At 43.6% G+C, this 18,351-nt stretch overlaps 1 protein-coding gene across 1 annotated transcript in view; it reads left to right on the top strand.

Moving 5' to 3' along the window:
• Positions 1–18,351, top strand: part of RHOJ (ras homolog family member J) — a 96,096-nt gene that overhangs the window by 66,974 nt on the left and 10,771 nt on the right. The window contains exons 2-3 of the mRNA XM_005685953.3: positions 5,136–5,194; positions 16,202–16,366. Of these exons, the coding sequence (XP_005686010.2) occupies positions 5,136–5,194; positions 16,202–16,366 (224 nt within the window). The remainder of the gene's footprint in view (positions 1–5,135; positions 5,195–16,201; positions 16,367–18,351) is intronic.

Raw genomic sequence — 18,351 nt, 5'->3', positions numbered from 1 at the left:
AAAGAGTTAATAAATCTTTGATATAACATCAGTCTATATTTGCATGAGGGCATATTTCAAGCTTTCTTAAAATTCTGTTTATTGCTATGTTTATAAATTTAGGGTTTCTTCCTCCAAAACAGTGAAAATGAAAGGGAAAATGTTAGTCACTTCAGTCGTGTCCAACACTTTGTGACCCTGTGAACTGTAGCCCACCAGGCTCCTCTGTCCATAGGATTCTCCTGGCAATACTGGAGTGGGTTGCCATGCCCTCCTCCAGGGGATCTTCCTGATCCAGGGATCAAACCCGGATCTCCTGAATTGCAAGCAGATTATTTCCCATCTGAACTACCAAGGAAGCCCTAGGACTTCTGTGGAATTATATCTGCACACCTAGTCAGGTCTGCCTTATCTTACCCACCAAATAGAATACATTCAACCTGGTTGCTGCAGACAGCTGGCCTTGTGCGGGGAATGGAGGGGCACTGGGAGGTTTTCTCATGACTGATCTGCCATTTCCAGCATGCCAGTCCTCAGATTCATCATATATTCATCACATCGACCCCGAAAGATTTATCTGGCAGATGAGATGACCAGTCCAACACCCAACAGGGCAGGGGCTATGAACCAGGTTCCTAGCACTGCTGATGAGCTGGACTGATGGTCAGAGCTGGCTTGCAGGGAATGACCAACCCTTCCTCATTCAGGTTTGCAAATAACATGCTGTTTCATGAGGTGACAGAAATGCTAGGGTTGAGGGGCAGGGGTGGGCTTACATCCTGCTGGGACATTTACTCTCTGGGTGAAACCAACTAAACCTCAGGAGAGCAAATGTGACTTCAACTTCATTAGCACCTCACTCACTCCGCCTCATAAATTTAACCATCCAAGCTGCACCAAGAGCAAACACAAGGAAGCAAAGAACTTAATGGATTTGGAGAGGAAGGCCTTCATTTTACATACTTAACAGGTCACTGACAACTTTTCACACTTTATTGAGAGAATCATCTGAGCCATTAGCAGGTCACTTGACCCACTCTTTTTAAAACCTCTCTAAGCTCAAAAAAAAAAAAAAAGAAAGAAAGAAAGAAAGAAAAGCAATTCTAAAAGCTCTGAGAAAAGAAGGTGGTCTGGGATTTTAGCCTGACCACTGTCTGCTAGGCAGGTTTACTGGCTGCAGGCAATTCCCAGCAGTTAGTGTCTTGCCAGGGAGCTTGAGGCTGCAAAACTGCAGCTCTGCTGGTTTTGAAGGGCCTCCTTCTGCCTGAGTTGCCCCTGAAGCTTCACTTCCATTCTGTGGATTCAGCATCTATTACAAATGTCAGGAATTGTGCTCTGCACTGTGCAGGGCATGGGTTATGGAGACTGTCTCAAGGGTCTTCCTGTCCAATCAGAAACACAAGACATTGATCCAAATAGCAACCATTCAGGGTAGAAAGTGACTGGCAGTTCACACATATTATAAAGTTGTTGTGCCATGTCACTTGCATTGAGTATATATGTGCATTGAGTAGACATACACAGGGGGAAAAAGTCAGACTGGCCTTGGACTTAGAAGAGATTCAATAAGCATTTGTTGAAGGAATGTTAGTCATTCAGTCATGTCTGACTCTTTGTAACCCATGAACTATAACTCACCAGCCTCCTCTGTCCATGGGATTTCCCAGGCAAGAATGCTGGAGTGGGTTGTCACTCCCTTCTCCATTGTTGAATGAGAGAAAGCAACAGTTGTTCAGCACCTACTATGGGCCAGGCTATGTGCCAGGCATCTTCTCCTTTAACTTCCTCCTCACAAGTATTCTCTTCGATGGATGATGCTCTCTTTTAACAAATAGGGAAAGAGGGGCTCAGAAATGTTAGGTCACTTTCCCAGAGTCACGTAGATGGTGAATAGAAAGATAGGATTCAGAAGCAGAACCATCCGACTCACCAGATCCTGCTGCCTCAACCTCTCTGCATTTCCTCTGATCATTTCAGAGCACGCCTTCCTTCTGTGCTGATCTAATTGGTTTCCAAGTTGAGGGGCCTCACAGAGCCAGGCTGACAAGCAATAAGGCATCCATTGCTAATCCAAGATAAGGACTCACAAAGCCATCTGCATATCCCACAATGTGTGAGTACTGCTTGGCCCTGTCTCTGGCCGGCTGTCCCGTGATGTTTTCCATCATCAACCCTGTGATCCCCTCATCTCCCTTCTGATAAAATGGAAGAATCCAAGGGCAGAGAAGAGATGGTTTCCAGAGATGGGGGCACAAGCACCGCCCTCACAATTCCTCCAGCGGAGCTGACCCAACAGAGCAGGCAGCCGCTGCACAGCAAGCTCAGAACCAACCTGGCTTCCACCCCAAAATCCTCATCTTCCCTCCTCTTACCGTTTTGCCTAAACCCAAGAAAACTATTTTAATTCCTTCTCTTTCACTGCCTTTGGGGAAGAGAAGTCAGGACTTTCACAGCTTAACAAAGCCTGCAGCATAAAGCCTGTATTAGTGACTTAGGAGGGCCTGAGCCTGCATGCTCACCTCCTCAGCCCCATCTCCTCCAGTGCATGCTGGGTAGCTCCTGAAGCACTCCCAGGGCACCATGGGTAACTCCTGACGATCTTGGGACTCACCTCAGACCATGTCCTCCAGAAAGCTTTCTTGAACCACTTCAGCTGTGTGTGCTCCTTCTGCCTGCTCCCACACTCATCTTCACTGCCCCTGCAGAGTGTCCACCACACTGCCTGGACCCTCCTCGCCACGCTCTGTGACAGCAGGAGATGTATCTCCCGGGAGCATAAACACTCCCAACTCTTGAACACAGCCCTGGAACCCAATAAACCCTAGAGGAAGGGAAGGACAGAGGAAAGGAAAGACTGGACTCAGACTCTCAGCCCAAAGGCTTCCTTCCCAGGCTGTCCCTCGCCTCAGGCCTGGTACAGTTCCCTGCAGTCAGAGCTGCCAAGGGAGAAGAGGGTGAGGTCTGAGGAAAAGCAGGCTGGAAGGAGCGTTTGTTCCCTGAGAAAACTCAAGCATGATCTTCAGGGCTCCAGTGAGGAAGGTCGGAGCCATCACTTTGGAACATCTGCAGTGCCCGGTGGGGCCAGGAGGATGAGGCAACTTCTGGTGCTCACTCCACAGATGGCCCTGGGTCTGTAGGTCGGGGGGCTATCCCAGGGGGTCTCCGAGCAGCTGCCCTAACCTGTGTGTACTGGGCTCACTAGAGGCAGGAAATTCCATGTTGTAATGGCTGGCTTTCTTCCTTTCATTCCTGATCCATGACTAGGTGGTGGATGGGCCATTAAAGAAGTCATTTAGGCAGATTTTAGGAACATCTGACTAGGCTCCAAGTCTGCAGGAAGAGGAAAATATAACAGGACAAAGAGCTGGGGGCTGCGCCATCTCGCCTTCATTTCCATCGCTAGCCTGGCTTATGAAAGGAAAACATTTAAACGCCTGTCTTCTGTGTTGTCACTAGCACAGGATGGAGCTGAGTTCACCACTTAAAAACACACATTTAAAAGCTCATCTGAGTGGCTGCCGCCATGTTATCAAGCTGAACACATGTTGATCTGAGAAGATTAGAAAAATTGTTCCCAGTGTCTGGGGAGGCAGTGCTTTTAAACAAGTGCTTTTCAAAGAATAAGCCATTAAGAAGCACTTTGCACACATGCAGCCCCTGAACCTGAAAACAAATAAAACTCAAATCAGTACCAAATCAGTAACTCTGAGCAGTAGACTAGAGAATCTGGCTGGCATATTTTAGAGATGCAGTTATAAAAGGTTGCTATTCCATTTATTTTTCATTTCCTGAACAGTTAATGACAGGAGGGATCAAAAATCATTTTTATGTTGGACCTGCACATTTTTATTAAAATATACTTGATTTACAGTATTGTGTTAGTTTTAGGTGTACCATATAGCAATTCATTTATTTTTTTATTATATTCCACTATAGATTATTACAGTATATTAATATAAACCCCTGCATTTGTAGCATTTGTACATTTTTCTTAATCAACTAGGAAAAAAATCACATTCTCCTTCATATTTTACTTTCTTTTTCCAAAAAGGAATTAAATTTTTGTGGAAATTTAAATTGGTTCCTTCCATTTACCAAGAAAATGGTATTACTCTTGTTTTCAATCTGTTCTATCTCAGTTTAGTTTCAAGTTGAGACTTTATTTCATTTCCAGCCATGTAAAGAGTAGCTGGTATTCCTCTATTACCTCTTACTTTTGGACATAATTGCTTGGTGAGGCAATAAGCCTACCTGGTAAATCAAACTCTCTACTTTTCACTCTATACATATGTATGCTTCAGTTATGTTAGAAGAAACCCATATACAACACTTCCTTCTGCAAATAACTTTCAAACTGTCATGAATCAGTTGAGCTAAAGCTGAGAGATATTGAATAAAAACACTTTTTGCAATAAATGTTAAGCCCTTCTCATTTCACTATTAGCTTTGGCTTCCTGCTGATCCTGCTGAGATTAGTCATGTCTGACTCTGCGATTCCCATGGATGGTAGCCCACCAGGCTCCACTGTCCATGGAATTTTCCAGGCAAGAATACTGGAGGGGGTTGCCATTTCCTATTCTGGGGGCTCTTCCCAACCCCAGGATCGAACCTGTGACTCTTATATCTCCTGCACTGGCTGGCAGATTCTTTACCACTGTGCCACCTGGGAAGCCCCAGCTTTGCTATAAATTATAAAATAGGCAGGTGGGTTAAGATCCTTTGTTTTCAGGGCTTCTTAGCATTTTGACAACAAATAAAAGCCGAGATTTCTGGTTACATGAGTATATCCTGAAAGGTGGCTCAAACCAAATGAAAGAAGAAAATAACCTAACTGAGAACAAGTCCAGCATCCTTTTCCTTCAGGAGCTTGATATTATACGGCCTAATCAGGATTAATGAACAGCCTGCAGAGTGCCCTAGTGGCACCAACAGTATTTGCCTTGGTTGAAAAATCTGGACTTGACTCAGCCCATCTGCTCTCACTGCAGCCCAAGGTTGGCTTTCATTTGGCGATCATGCTGTCAACTCGGTTTAGAATATACACGGGTGAGGCATATGCTTGGCCTTGCTGCCCAGGGAGATGCTGGAATAAAGAAACATGAAGGATCCTGATTGAAGCTCACATTTACAGACTCTCCTTTTCTCTTCTCCCCTAGTTACTGTGACAGTGGGAGGCAAGCAACACTTGCTTGGACTGTATGACACCGCAGGACAGGTACGTTTTTCTTATCTTGATTCATGAAGGGTTTGGGAGGGCGAAGAATGATCCGTTTGACTAAGTTTATGGGGACTGATGGTATAGACATTACCTCCTGTGATGACCTGGGGCAAATTTATCATATACCTAAATGGAAACCAAAATATTTTTAATATCTTAAAAATATCTGTAATAACAGAAAACTAAATCATTATGAGATTCAAGGTATTGATAAGCAAATACCCATTCATTTATTGATTGATGACTATCACTAACCAAAATCACATATTTGGTGAAGAGTTCCAACTTCTTCTAACCCATGCCAATTCCAGATCCAGGGTTACTGAGTCAATTTCATAAATTTTAGTTTCATCCACTATCTTTTTTCCATGTTATATTCTTTACACACTGTTTATTTAAAAAGCCTAATGAGCTGTGGAAAGGTACAAAAAGAGATAGGGAATGGGGGTCAGGGAATAGAAAAAAGATGGAGTTAGTATCAGAAGGAGAAAAAACCAGGATCCTGGATGGTTTTCCAAAGTAAGGTCAACCCCTGAACAACTGGAGTTGAATCTAAATTCTATATTTTTGAAATATGCTCATTCTGTCAGAAATATTTCTTCAAGTCAGAGATCTTGGCCAACCAATACATAAAGCAATAGAACCCTCGATTCTTAAACCAGTTAACACATTCTCTGCTAGGGTGAAAATGTCACCTTATCTTTTTTTCCCTTGTATCTCACATGTCATTACAAAACGTTTCTAGTTATAAGTTCATGGGCTAGAGGGGCAGTGGTTAAGTAACTGATGGCTATGACCCAATTTTTTTGACAGAGCTTTTGTTCCCATACATCCTGGGTCATTTATTGAACTCAAAAACAGTGGGTTGTTCAGTCTGTCCCAATTCATACATCTTAAGTCCTTTGGAGTAAACATTTGACCCTGCTTATTCCCACTGTGAGTCTCCTGGTAATTGTTATATGCAGTTATGCATTTGTCTAGATTTTTTTCACAATTATCTGGAGATATGTCTTTTTGCTCAACTTGAAAACAAACAAAAAGTCATAATAAATGAAATTCTCCTTCGGATTTCTGTATGCATTGGTAAGAACCACTGTATAAATGTCTTGCTGTTGTTCAGTCACCCAGTCATGTCCGACTCTTTGTGACCCCATGGACTGCAGCACGCCAGGCCTCTCTGTCCCTCACCATCTCCCAAAGTTTGCCCAAGTTCATGTCCATTGCATCAGTGATGCTATCTAGCCATCTCATCCTCTGCTGCCCTCTTCTCCTTCTGCCCTCGATCTTCCCCAGCATCAGGGACTTTTCCAATGGGTTGGCTGTTTACATCAAATGATGGTGGCTCAGACAATATAAATGTCTATGGAACATCAAAAGCAGGTGTTCCACAGACAGCAGAACCAGGCAGTGGAGAACTTGGAAAATCTAGCAGCAGACTCAAAGCTTCTAAAAGCATCTAGTTTCCCTCACTAGCAGATGGGTGCTTTAGCCAGCTACCCCCAGGAACTAGAAAGTGGAGGAGACCTCTCACATCAATACCAAGACACACGACTAGGAAAGGATGCCCACAGACACGCAGATTGGAATAGTGAGTGGCTCCTCTGTGCTAAGGTACCAGGCTTCAGTGCAGCTCCCGCTTGACTCCCTTCCACTAGAAAGCATTCCAGCAATGGAAGGAGGCTGCTCTTTGGGCTGGAGTTGCCTATTCTCATTCAATCACACAGTCATTAGGGTGTCCCCATTCATTCATCAGGACTCACAGCCTGAAAAAGAAAGTGTACACCCTTCTCATACATAATCATATCTTATGAATATAATCCAGTTTGAAAAGTTCAACACAGCAAGGATTGTTGCCTGACTCTGAAACCTGTTTCCCTTGCCTTCTAAAAAAGCACCCTATGCCCCCTGCCCTGTGCCCAGCCAGTTCTCCCTAATTCTATAGCAATCAACTACAATTGTTAGCTTCTATGCGTTAACTGTCCCCAGAACAGCCTCCCCCTGGCCTCTATTTAATTTCAAATCCAACAAAGCTGCATAAAACCAGTTTAGTTATTCTTTCCCACTGCTCCATCTTTTTAGAAAAATTTAAAAATAATACTAATATGGGAGTAGACACTCTAAGGCAGTGGAAAAAACGTTTAGACTCCAAACTGACCCAAAATTCGGACACAGGAGAAAGTGATAACTGCTGATAGAATATAACAACAAATGGGTTACAGATAATTCAACTTAACTTTCACTGTAATGCTTTCCACCAGCTACTTTGAAAGCCGAGAGGTAGACAAAGTTCATAGGGGAACATAAGATGTGGGGAAAAGAAATCAGAACATATCTTAAGGTTGGTTATAGAACTGAAATTCTAAGACTAGGACCTTTGAAAATGATTTAACAGTGCCTTAAAGAACCGGAGTAATTAAGCAAAACTATTGGAGGCTAGACCTAAGGGAGACCTTGCAGCAGTATAGGGCTGTGAAGTGTTGGAATGCACGCCACTAAAGGATTCACGTAATTCATTACGTGGAACAGTGTTTCTCCGATTGAGCAGAGATGAGAATCACATATAGGGCTGCTTAAAACCCAGTCCCTGGGCCCCACCCTCAGAGCTGCTGACTCTACAGTTCTGGGATGGTGCCCACACACTTAAATTTCTGACAGGTAACTTTGAGAACCACTGTTCTAGAACCCTGGGACTCAGAGTCTGGACAACCAACCAGCAGCATCACCAGGGACCTTATTAGAAAGGCAGAATCTCAGGCCCCATCCCCCACCTACTGAATCTAAAAATGCATTTTAAGAAGATCTCCTGGTGATTCATACACACATTAAAACTGGAGTCTTTGTTGGTTGAAACATTGTTCCTAATGTTAGGAGGATGCAGTGGAAAATAACCATTACCCAAGTTGATTCCCATGGCTCCACAACTCTGCCAGTAAGGCTTTGTGACAAATTTAATTTAGAAGCATTGTCCCAAAATTTCCATTCCCAGCTTCAGGGAAGATAACCTCCTCAGTTATATTCTCACAAATGTTGCTGAGGTCACATGACTAAGGAAGATCTATAACTAATTCAAAATTACTCATTTAATCAGAGTTACTAACAGGAAAGAGAGATAATCTCAGAACCAATTGATTGATCCCTGAGCCGCAAAAAAGAAAAATCAAGCCTCCAAACCTGGCTATAGGGTTCCATCTGGCTGTGAATAATTAGATTTTCATACACGAACAAACTTAGCAGTGCCCCTTCATCTTTGTCTTGAGCTAACCAGGGCTCAGAGTTAAAAACAACCTCAAGAAGCACACGTGTTCAGAAAGATAAAGTGCAAGGAAATATTACCTCTACCCTCAAAGTCAGCCCTGGACAAAATCATCTGACCTGGTTCCCTCCACTTTCCCACACGTCATCACCTCAGGCGCCACCGCAGTGCCACTAGACTTGCCTGAGACACCTTCCAGCACTGCATAGCCAGCCCAGCATCCGCTCAAGACAGTGTAACAAAGTCACGTGCATACACTGCCAGCAAGAGGCAGCTGCTAGCAAACATTAGCTCTCTTCCCAAACCCCTGAAACAAATGGATACTTGCACTGTGAGTAGAGCTCTTTGAAGACAAAGAGTCTCCAGAACTCCAGTTCATCTGTTCAACAGAATTCCAAACATTGTTAGGCAATGAAGTGAGGGGCTTTTTCACAGGGTCACTCTGCATGTTACGCCCCAGCTCACACCAGGGAGGCGATAAGGCCCAGGTCTATCAGCCGAATCTATTTAGGTCCTGCGTGACTTAGCAGTAGCAACCCAGCCTGCACAACACATGCCCCAGCAGCGTGTGGCTGAGAGGCTTTCTGAGAGGGATTTCTAGAGCCCAGGTCTTTGGCTTGACTACAGTCTGGAGCCGACATTTTCATAACATGCTTACAGGCCAATTTTAAAGCATGTTCATGAGAGACTTGGGCTTCCCCAGTGGCTCAGCAGTAAAGAAGCCACCTGCAATGCAGGAGATGTGGGTTCGATCCCTGGATCAGGGAGATCCCCTGGAGAAGGGCATGGCAACCTTCTCCAGTATTCTTGCCTGGGAAATCCCATGGATGGAGGAGCCTGGTAGGCTACAGTCCAGAGGGTTGCAAAAAAGTCCAACACGACTTGGTGACTAAACAACTGCATGAGAGACTAAGGGAGAGCAGGAAGCAGGGTAGGGGGATGCTGCTGCAAGCCTGGACATTTGCTGGCTGAGAAAGGCCAAAATGAGAGAGGTGTCTCTCCAAGGTCACAGCCCAGAACCAGGCAACCCCCACCTCCACCCGGCCCCCTAGAGTGGGACCAGTCCCAGTACTAAGACACCTCATCTCTTCCTCTCATGGGCCCTGGCCTGCAAGAGCAACGTGAGTAAAACCCTGCTGCAATTGCAGCCTCTCAGGGCAAACTCCAGGACAGATGTATCTCAAAGACAGCATTTGCAAAAGTGGCAGTTAGCTGTGCTGCGGGGAGAAATGAGACTCTCCTGGTGTCAGGAGCCTGGCTTCTCAGCAGGATAAACGCCTGAGTTCTCGGCACATGAGTACCACTGGATTAAAGCTGTCTGCTTGTGGGCAAGTACAGATCGGTGTCTGTCACGGAGAAACCAGAGCAGCTCAGCTGTCCCCAGTGACCATGAGTGTATAAGAGTAGGAAAGCCATCAGTCATACCGCTCACTCAGTCAGGGCAGCACACCACACATCTTCAATGCCCTGAATCCTGAAACCCTTCTCCTCCCCTCTCCCTGAAACCCCACACCCCCCACACCTCCACAGGGGCTGGAAAGGGAGACATACGACCAGGTAGGGAGGCAAGTACATCAGGGGTTCATTAACAGTGGCAACCCAAGGCCCACTTGAAAGGACAGGAGCCTTCCCGTTTGTTATCAGCTGACCCAAGGGCCCTCTGGAGCCCAGAATCCAACTTCAACTCTCTATGGAAAGTCTGCCTAAAACCTCAAAACAAATGTTCTTCCTCAATGAGCGACTCAAACTTTCTTGCTCATGTGCTCTTAATGTGGTTTTAGAAGTGTTCAAACTCGGGGGCAGGGGGTGAGGAAGTTGACCCATGTGACAAGTTATTGCTTAAGAATAATCTCAGGACACAATCATATTTTTCTCATGAAAAATGGAGCTGTAGGGAGGATGAACTCTCAACCACTAAAGAACCTGCTGTGTTCAAGACACAGGTCTGTGGTCTACAAACACTAACACATTCTATTTATTCTCAGAGCAACCCTCTGAGGCCAATACTATTATCAAGCTATTTTACAGATAAGAAAACTGAGGCAGAGAGAACTTACCCAAGGTCCCATAGTAGCCACAGGTAGGGCTGGAATTTGAACCCTGTGATAGGTCTGTCAACCCATGTTCTTAAACACTAAACTGCACTCCTGCCCTCTGTGTGCTGCCCACATCTTCCAAACCAAGCCTGACAGATCCAAGGGTACTTACGGAAGAATATAAAAGTGAGGCCGTGCTGAAAATCTGGGGTAAATATCATTAAACCAAGAGGAGTTGAAAGCAAATTTCTATTTCCAATTCGACGGGGGTATGGGGGTGAGGAGGGGTGAAGGGACTGCTCAATGCAACTCTCCTCTCCTCCCCACTCAAAGTGTGGTCCCAGGACCAGCACCACCTAGACACCCATTAGAAATGCAACTTTTCAGACTTCATCCCAGACCTGCTGCTAAATAAGAATCTGCATCCTGACAAGATAAACACACGTAAAGTCTGAGGAGAGCTGGCCTAATGGTTTCACTTACGCACCATCTGTGCCATCACGGTGTGGCTGATCCAGAAATATTTCAAACACAAGTGTTTAGCCCGTCTGAGGCTGAGGCTGTCCCTGAGCTTTCCTTGTTTGATAATCACCCACAGTTATCCCCAGAACACGAGATTTGCCTTCAAACCAAACACACTCCTCAGAATGAAGGTGGGTGAAAAGCGCTCCAAAGCCTGCCTTTACAACATCCCACCCTTCTCTCCACCCCCAGCCCCACGCCAGCCTCTTTGTCTACTTTAGGCCTTGAAGCCCCAGGCAAGTCATTGCTGCAGTCTTCCATTCTCAGTTTCAACATTGGAAGGGGACTCAAACGCCAGATAGACCACTGACCCTTTACATCATCTCAACATGTGCGCATCCAACCAAGACTCAAAACGTGGTCGTGGCAGTTTATTCACTCAATGGTGTCTGACTCTGTGACCCCATGGACTATAGCCGGCCAGGATCCTATGTCCATGGGATTCTCCATGCAAGAATACTGGAGTGGGCTGCCATTCTCTTCTCCAGGGAATCTTCCCGACTCAGGGATTCAACCTGAATCTCCTGCACCTGTAGGCAGATTCTTTACTGCTGAGCCACCAAAGATTCCCACTCAAAATGTGCTCCATTGCAAAAAAAGAATCAAATTTATCAACTGATACAAGTTCAAGTCCCCCAACCTCCCAGTCCTCAGCCCTCAGTCTGAGGGAACACTTACGTATATTAAGCCTGAATCCCCTGCTGTGTTTCACAGCTGCAGTCTGTGGGGAAGAGGAGCTGAAATGAGTCAGGCCAGCCCAGGTGTGAGCCTTCTTTAATGGTACGCTTGCTCTGTGGCCCCGATTCAATCATTCAGTGTCTACAATGGAGTCACCTGGAGGACCCGTTAGGTCACAGAGCAGGCAGCCCCACTCCCAGAACTCAGCGTCAGAAGGCTGGCCAGCACCTGGAAATGTGCGTCTCTCACGAGCTCCCAGGTGATATCTGCATCCCTCACAAGCTCCCAGCTGATGCCCATGCTCCTTTGGGAGCCACTGCACTAATAATCTCTAAGACCTCTTCCAGCCTTGGAACTGTATTTTCCCAATTCAATCAAAAACTATTCTATAGTGTTCTATTATCAGAGAGTTAACTAAAAGCAAGGCTTCCCTGGTGGCTCAGTGGTAAAGAATCTGCCTGCAATGCAGGAGACCTGGGTTTGATCCCTGGGTTGGGAAGATCCCCTGGAGAAGGGAATAGCTGCCCACTCCAGCATTCTTGCCTGGAGGATCCCATGGACAGAGGAGCCTGGTGGGCCACAGTCCATGGGGTCACAAAAGTTGCACACGACTGAGAAACGAACACAAGACAAGAGAAATTTCACCTCTCACTTTCACATAAATCAAATTGTTTCCCATATTTTCATTTTTCCCCCCACCAGATTTCCAATTCTTACTTACTTTACATAGTTCTTATAGCATCCTTAATGCTATATGCTAGGCATTCAGTAGGAAATTAATTAATCTTTTTAATTGGAATTATACAGCAGGACTGAGCTTCCCTGGTGGCTCAGGTGGTAAAGAGTTCGCCGGCAATGCGGGACACCTGAGTTCAATGCCTGGGTGGGGAAGATCCCCTGGAGGAGGGCATGGCAACGCACTCCAGTATTCTTGCCTGGAGAATCTCCATGGACAGAGGAGCCTAGTGGGCTATAGCACATGGGGTCGCGAAGAGTCGGGCACCACCAGGCGCCTAAGCACAGGACAGCACGCACAGCAGCACTAGAATTTCCACGGAAGAGAGATCCAGAATACAGAGCAGGATACAGCCTGTGAAGGACACAGTCAGAAGTCACCCAGCTGCACCTACTAGGAGAGAAAATGATCAAAAGACCAAGCTCCTGTCACCTTCCCACCTGCGGTTAATCCAGCAACCCAGGGTCTTCCTAACTTTCCCATAATGTAAATAGAATTCCTTTGAGAGTTTCTGGGTAAAGAATCAAGTAAACGTGATCCTTTCAGACTACCAGTTATTTGCTTATCTAGTTGTGACCCGATTTGTCCAGTTGTGACATTTCTCCCAATTGTGTTGATTTTTTAGGCTTTGAGGTTTTAAAGATACAGTGTCTGCTGCCATCTGGTGGTGCTTCCTGGTAGATGCAGACCTAGAGACAGGCCTTTCTTTAGATCCATAGAAATAGGTAACTACACCCACCCCATGGTCTAACATTTCTTTTCCTAGATCCTTGGGTAAAGCATCAATCCATATTAAGATTCCTAGAAAACTGAATTTTCAAGAAAATGCTTAATCTGTCACTTAAAATTCTGGGCTGAAACAAATTACATGTTCACAATTATGAGCTAGAGCTGGATTCAGGCCAAATACACTATCCTGGTGTTTAAGCTCTGTAATTTTGGTCCAGTGCTGAATTTCTCTAACCCTTAATTTCCTCTTATGTGGAATTCAGATGTTGATGTACCATCTTTTCAGGGCTAGTGAGAGGATTCAACTAGATCACGTATGAAAGCTTGAAACAGTGCCTGGCCCTTAGTAATAAGCCCTTGATATGCCTTCAGTTGGTAGTCAAGGTGATGTAACCAGTTGTTCTCAACTCCATGCCAACCTCAGGCCAGTGAAATTAGAATACCCAGATACCCAAATCCACTCTCAAGAGATTCTGATTTCACTGATCCCAGGGTAGGGAAGGAAGAGGCAGGTAGTTGGCTAGAAGGGCATCGGCAGGTTTTTAAATCTCCTCAGGTGATTCTTATGAAAACAACAATAAGTGATCCATAGAAAAGCCATGTATTCATTTGCAGGTCACAGCAGACCCCGTGTCATCCAGTCAGTCAATAGCACTTATGGAATATTTGCTATGGACGGAGTATAAGTGGGGCACGAGAAAAAAACAACCCAGCCCCTACTCCATTTATGACGATGCAGATGAGAGGATGAAGTGACGGGGAGCAGGTGGTGTCGTGAACAGCCATAGATTACGGCTGGGAAGGAGAGTTCTTAGCTTGTGGACTTCACAGCTACTGTGAGAGAGAAGGGAGAGGGGAGAGAGACCCTGGGAGAGGTCTGGGGTTTAGGGCTAGTTGTGTACAGAGGAGGAGGTACTGATAAAGGATGCTGTCCCCTCCCACCACTACCAGCCTCAGCATGCAGACATACACACACAGACATGGGCACAGCTTGACTGAGATGCCATCGTAGGCCTGGCCCAATCAATTTTTAAGCAACATATTCAACTCCCCATTAATTGCTTTAATAGAAATGTGGTAAATGAGCCATAATAACTGACTTTTTGTGTGCTTCTAGTTCACTTTTTTAGGATTTTAGGATTATTCAGCATCCTAGCCAGCCTGCATTGCATTTTGCTTAGGCTGTGATAGAATTAGAAGCAGTAATAGTGTACTGAGCCCCTGTGTGCTGGGCACTAAATGACAGATAAATGGATGCTGACCAACCAGAGATGTCCATGCCTGACATTCCAAAGGGTTTCCTCCCAGGCACAGGTGTACATGGCCATGCACACCCCCTTTTAATAAAGATGTTATTAGAGTCAATAGATAGTGAGGTCGATATTTTTAAATATCCGTACATATTAAGTTTAAAATAGCAAGTATCAGGTCTTCCCTGGTAATCCAGTGGTTAAGAATCTATCCTGCAATGCAGGGGATGTGGGTTCAATCCCTGGTCGGGGAATTAAGATCCCACATGCTGTGGAGCAAGTAACTGGGCCACAACTAGAGAGTCCACACACTGCAATGAAAGTTTTCACATGATGCAATAAAGATCCTGCATGCCTCCCTAAGACCTGATACAGCCAAATAAATAAACAAAAAAAAATTTTTTAAGCAAGAATCATACAATTTAAGCTATATAATCAATTAATTTTTAAATAAACATGTATATGTCATATATGTAAATAAATGTTAAAAGTTTGGAAGGATACTGTTACATAATGGCTCCATCTGGGAAGAGAGGAAAAACTATTAGAGATAAAGTGCTGGACAGAAACAAACTTTTACTTCTATTTCTATGTCCTTACATAATATTTGAATATTTACAATGAGCATGTATGTTTTATAATTTTTTTAATGTTAGAAAGAGTGGTAAGGACAGACCCTAATAAATGAATTAATACATTGTCCATTTCTATGTATATATGTGTAAGTGTGAACGTACAGATTTGGTTTCACCTATGTATATATAATGTGTGCTTGTATGTAGTATGTATATGAAGTATACTGTAGTGTATATGAACACTTGTCATATTGTGGTATGTGAGAACATGTATTATTAATATGTGTATATACTATATACAAATAAAATAAACACACAGACATAAAGTTACTGTGTACTTGTTAACAAATTCTATGAAAATAGATAAAACCTAATAAAATAGCAGATTTTACCTTGGAACCTCCTAAAATGTTTTACATACAATAAAAGGTACTTGCTGACTTTTCCCAAAGTTGAGATGATCCAACGTTTTTCTTTGTCTCTATCATCTCCCACTAAAATAGCATATACATAAACATCTTATGCAACCACAAGCTCCTCAACCAAAGCATATTCTGGTCTGAAAAGTCTTTGGGGAAAAATCATTAATCTGGTATCTTATTTATTAGGTCACAATATGGCTTTTAGGTAGATTTAGAAACAAATCCCAAATTCTTAGCTCTAACCCCTCACACAATATATTTCTTCAAATATTGTGGTGTATGCTTTGGCAACAACTCGCTGCTTTGCATTTTAGTTAGCTTATTCTAAATTGAATTTCAATGCAATTTTTTTTTTAATTACATAAGGAGAGAATTTCTGTGCCTTGGCCAATGGCCTACTAATTTAAATCCATATTCAATCCAACACAATTCCCATAGACATAAGAATCGCAATAATTCTTCTCAAGTTATAGTCATTACAAGGATGAATTTTATAGTATGTAAATTACCCCACTAAAGCTATTTTTAAATGTTTTTAAAGGTTTTGTTTCGTTTTGTTTTTTTAGTTCATCTTAAAAGAGGGCAATTCATAATTGCTCTGTACACAACAAAGCGTTTTCCTGGCCAATGGCTCCTTTCCTTCTAGTAATACAGGGACCCACCAGATTCCAGGGTCGGGGAAGGAACGGCATCAGAGGGCGCTGCGGTGGAACCTAAAGTCTGCATCACTCCTGGAACCACACGGGCCACGCCTCACCCTGTTGTATCAATACAAACACACAGACTCTTTGCTCTTCCCACAGGAGGATTACAACCAGCTGAGGCCGCTCTCCTACCCCAACACTGATGTGTTTTTGATCTGCTTCTCTGTCGTAAACCCTGCCTCTTATCACAACGTCCAGGAGGAGTGGGTCCCGGAGCTGAAGGGCTGCATGCCTCACGTGCCTTACGTCCTCATAGGGACCCAGGTTAGAAGGCGGTGTGGCCGGGTAGGGCGGCAGTGGGGGGCTTACCAAAATGGAAAGAAAGGTAGGCATCTCCTGAACATCCTGTTTTACCAAACCCTGTTGAATAGAGGGTCTCAGGACCAACAGTCCTATGAGCAGCCTTTATCATAAACCACGTGGTCATTTAGCCCAGGGTTGAAAAGACAATGGAGCTATTGCAGATGTAACAGGAAGTTTCCGTGGGGCCTTTCAAAATCCTTCTCTCCGCTTTTTGTCTTTAAAAAACAGTCATGTTTTAAACAGACACCCCTCTGCAGTTCTGAGTCAGAGGAATGAGGTGTGGATGTCAATTACACTTATTACCTAATTTTTTTAATATCTAAAATACATGATTGTTTGAAAATCACAAAATAGGTGTGAATGTCAAAATGACCGCAGCAATCAGAATAGGCTCATTATGACAGAAACTCCTCAGTAACAGTCCTTGAAAAGGAAGACAAGAAAGTCACTGTTCCCTATTCCCTTGAAGGCCCCCGGTCTTTCAGATCTTAGAAATGATATTAAAACAGATATATATCAGACAAAGCTGCAGTTGTAAAAGACTTTAAAGTGTTTTGAAAGCTAATAAAGTTCCATAGTTTGAATTTCCAACAGTAAGCCAGTTACCAAACACATTAGAGATTGTTCTAGCTTTTTATAGTTTTAAATAGATTGTTCTTTGCTATGTTAAAACCCAAATTACTATCCCAAAGACATAGAAATGTAATGATACTGAAGAGCTCTATTGTTGTCTGTTTCATATGCAGCTGCTTTCTAGTTCTCATTTTACATTCTGCTTGACCAAGAAAAATTTTTAAGAGAAAGGAAAATATTTCTAAGAGAATATGTGGACAGAGAACTAACAGATCCATAAATATAATTAACACTTCTGCTCTGAAAGATAATTATTTGTTTGTTTAAATAAAATCTTTTGCCTTAACTCTAGATGATAATGTTTGACAATTTGGTAAGGAAATACATGATGGGACATGCCAACATCTTTGTATGATCCAAATTCTTTTTATAACCCGTGGACACTAAGTTAAAAAATTAAGGCAAAAAAAATAAAACCCACCCACAAAGTAGTAAAGCTGAGAAATGGGCTTTCAAAGGGGACCCTAATGTCATTTTTTCTGTAAAACACAAGCTTTGATGTGCTCATATTGACACGCATGCATGTATGCATGGGTTCACACACATACTGAGAGATTAAAGCAACTTAAATATTTAAATTTTCAACCCTCATCCACACATAGACGCTATTTTTGAAGTAGTTCTATGTTTGAAAAGATTAATGTTTATTCCTTGAACAAGCCCCTTGGAAATTCCTCTTTAGAACTTGCCTTCAGAACCTACAGCACATTCTTTAGAATATCCTCACAAGTGACAAATCTTCATCCCTTTGAGTATGAAGATTCGGTTTGGAAAAGTCTATGTATATTATATGCATATAATCAGGGGTAGGAAATAAACTATTAGAGAATTGGTAATATAACTAGAGACCAAATGAGGCGTCACTGCAAAGTAATAAGACTGATTATTTTGTATATAAGTAGGGTCTAGAAATAAACAGGAAATGTCAAAAGCATTTGAAACAGCCACAGAATCATTTGAATAAGTCCTCAGCTCCCAAGGCAATAGTGAAATTTCCCTGGTAGCTCAGTTGGTAAAGAATCCTCCTGCAAGGCAGGAGACCCCAGTTCGATCCCTGGGTCAGGAAGATCCGCTGGAGAAGGGATAGGCTACCCACTCCAGTATTCTTGGGCTTCCCTTGTGGCTCAGCTGGTAAAGAATCCACGTGCAATGTGGGAGACCTGGGTTCCATCTCTGGGTTGGGAAGATCCACTAGAGAAGGAAAGGCTACCCACTCCAGTATTCTGGCCTAGAGAATTCCATGGACTAATAGTCCATGGGGTTGCAAAGAGTTGGACAGGACTAAATGACTTTCACTTTCACTTTCCCAGGAT

This window comes from Capra hircus, chromosome 10, assembly GCF_001704415.2.
Source record: "Capra hircus breed San Clemente chromosome 10, ASM170441v1, whole genome shotgun sequence".
NCBI classification, from domain to species: domain Eukaryota; kingdom Metazoa; phylum Chordata; class Mammalia; order Artiodactyla; family Bovidae; genus Capra; species Capra hircus.
Note: the sequence above shows the minus strand (reverse complement) of the source record. Positions and strands in the feature narration are given on the sequence as shown.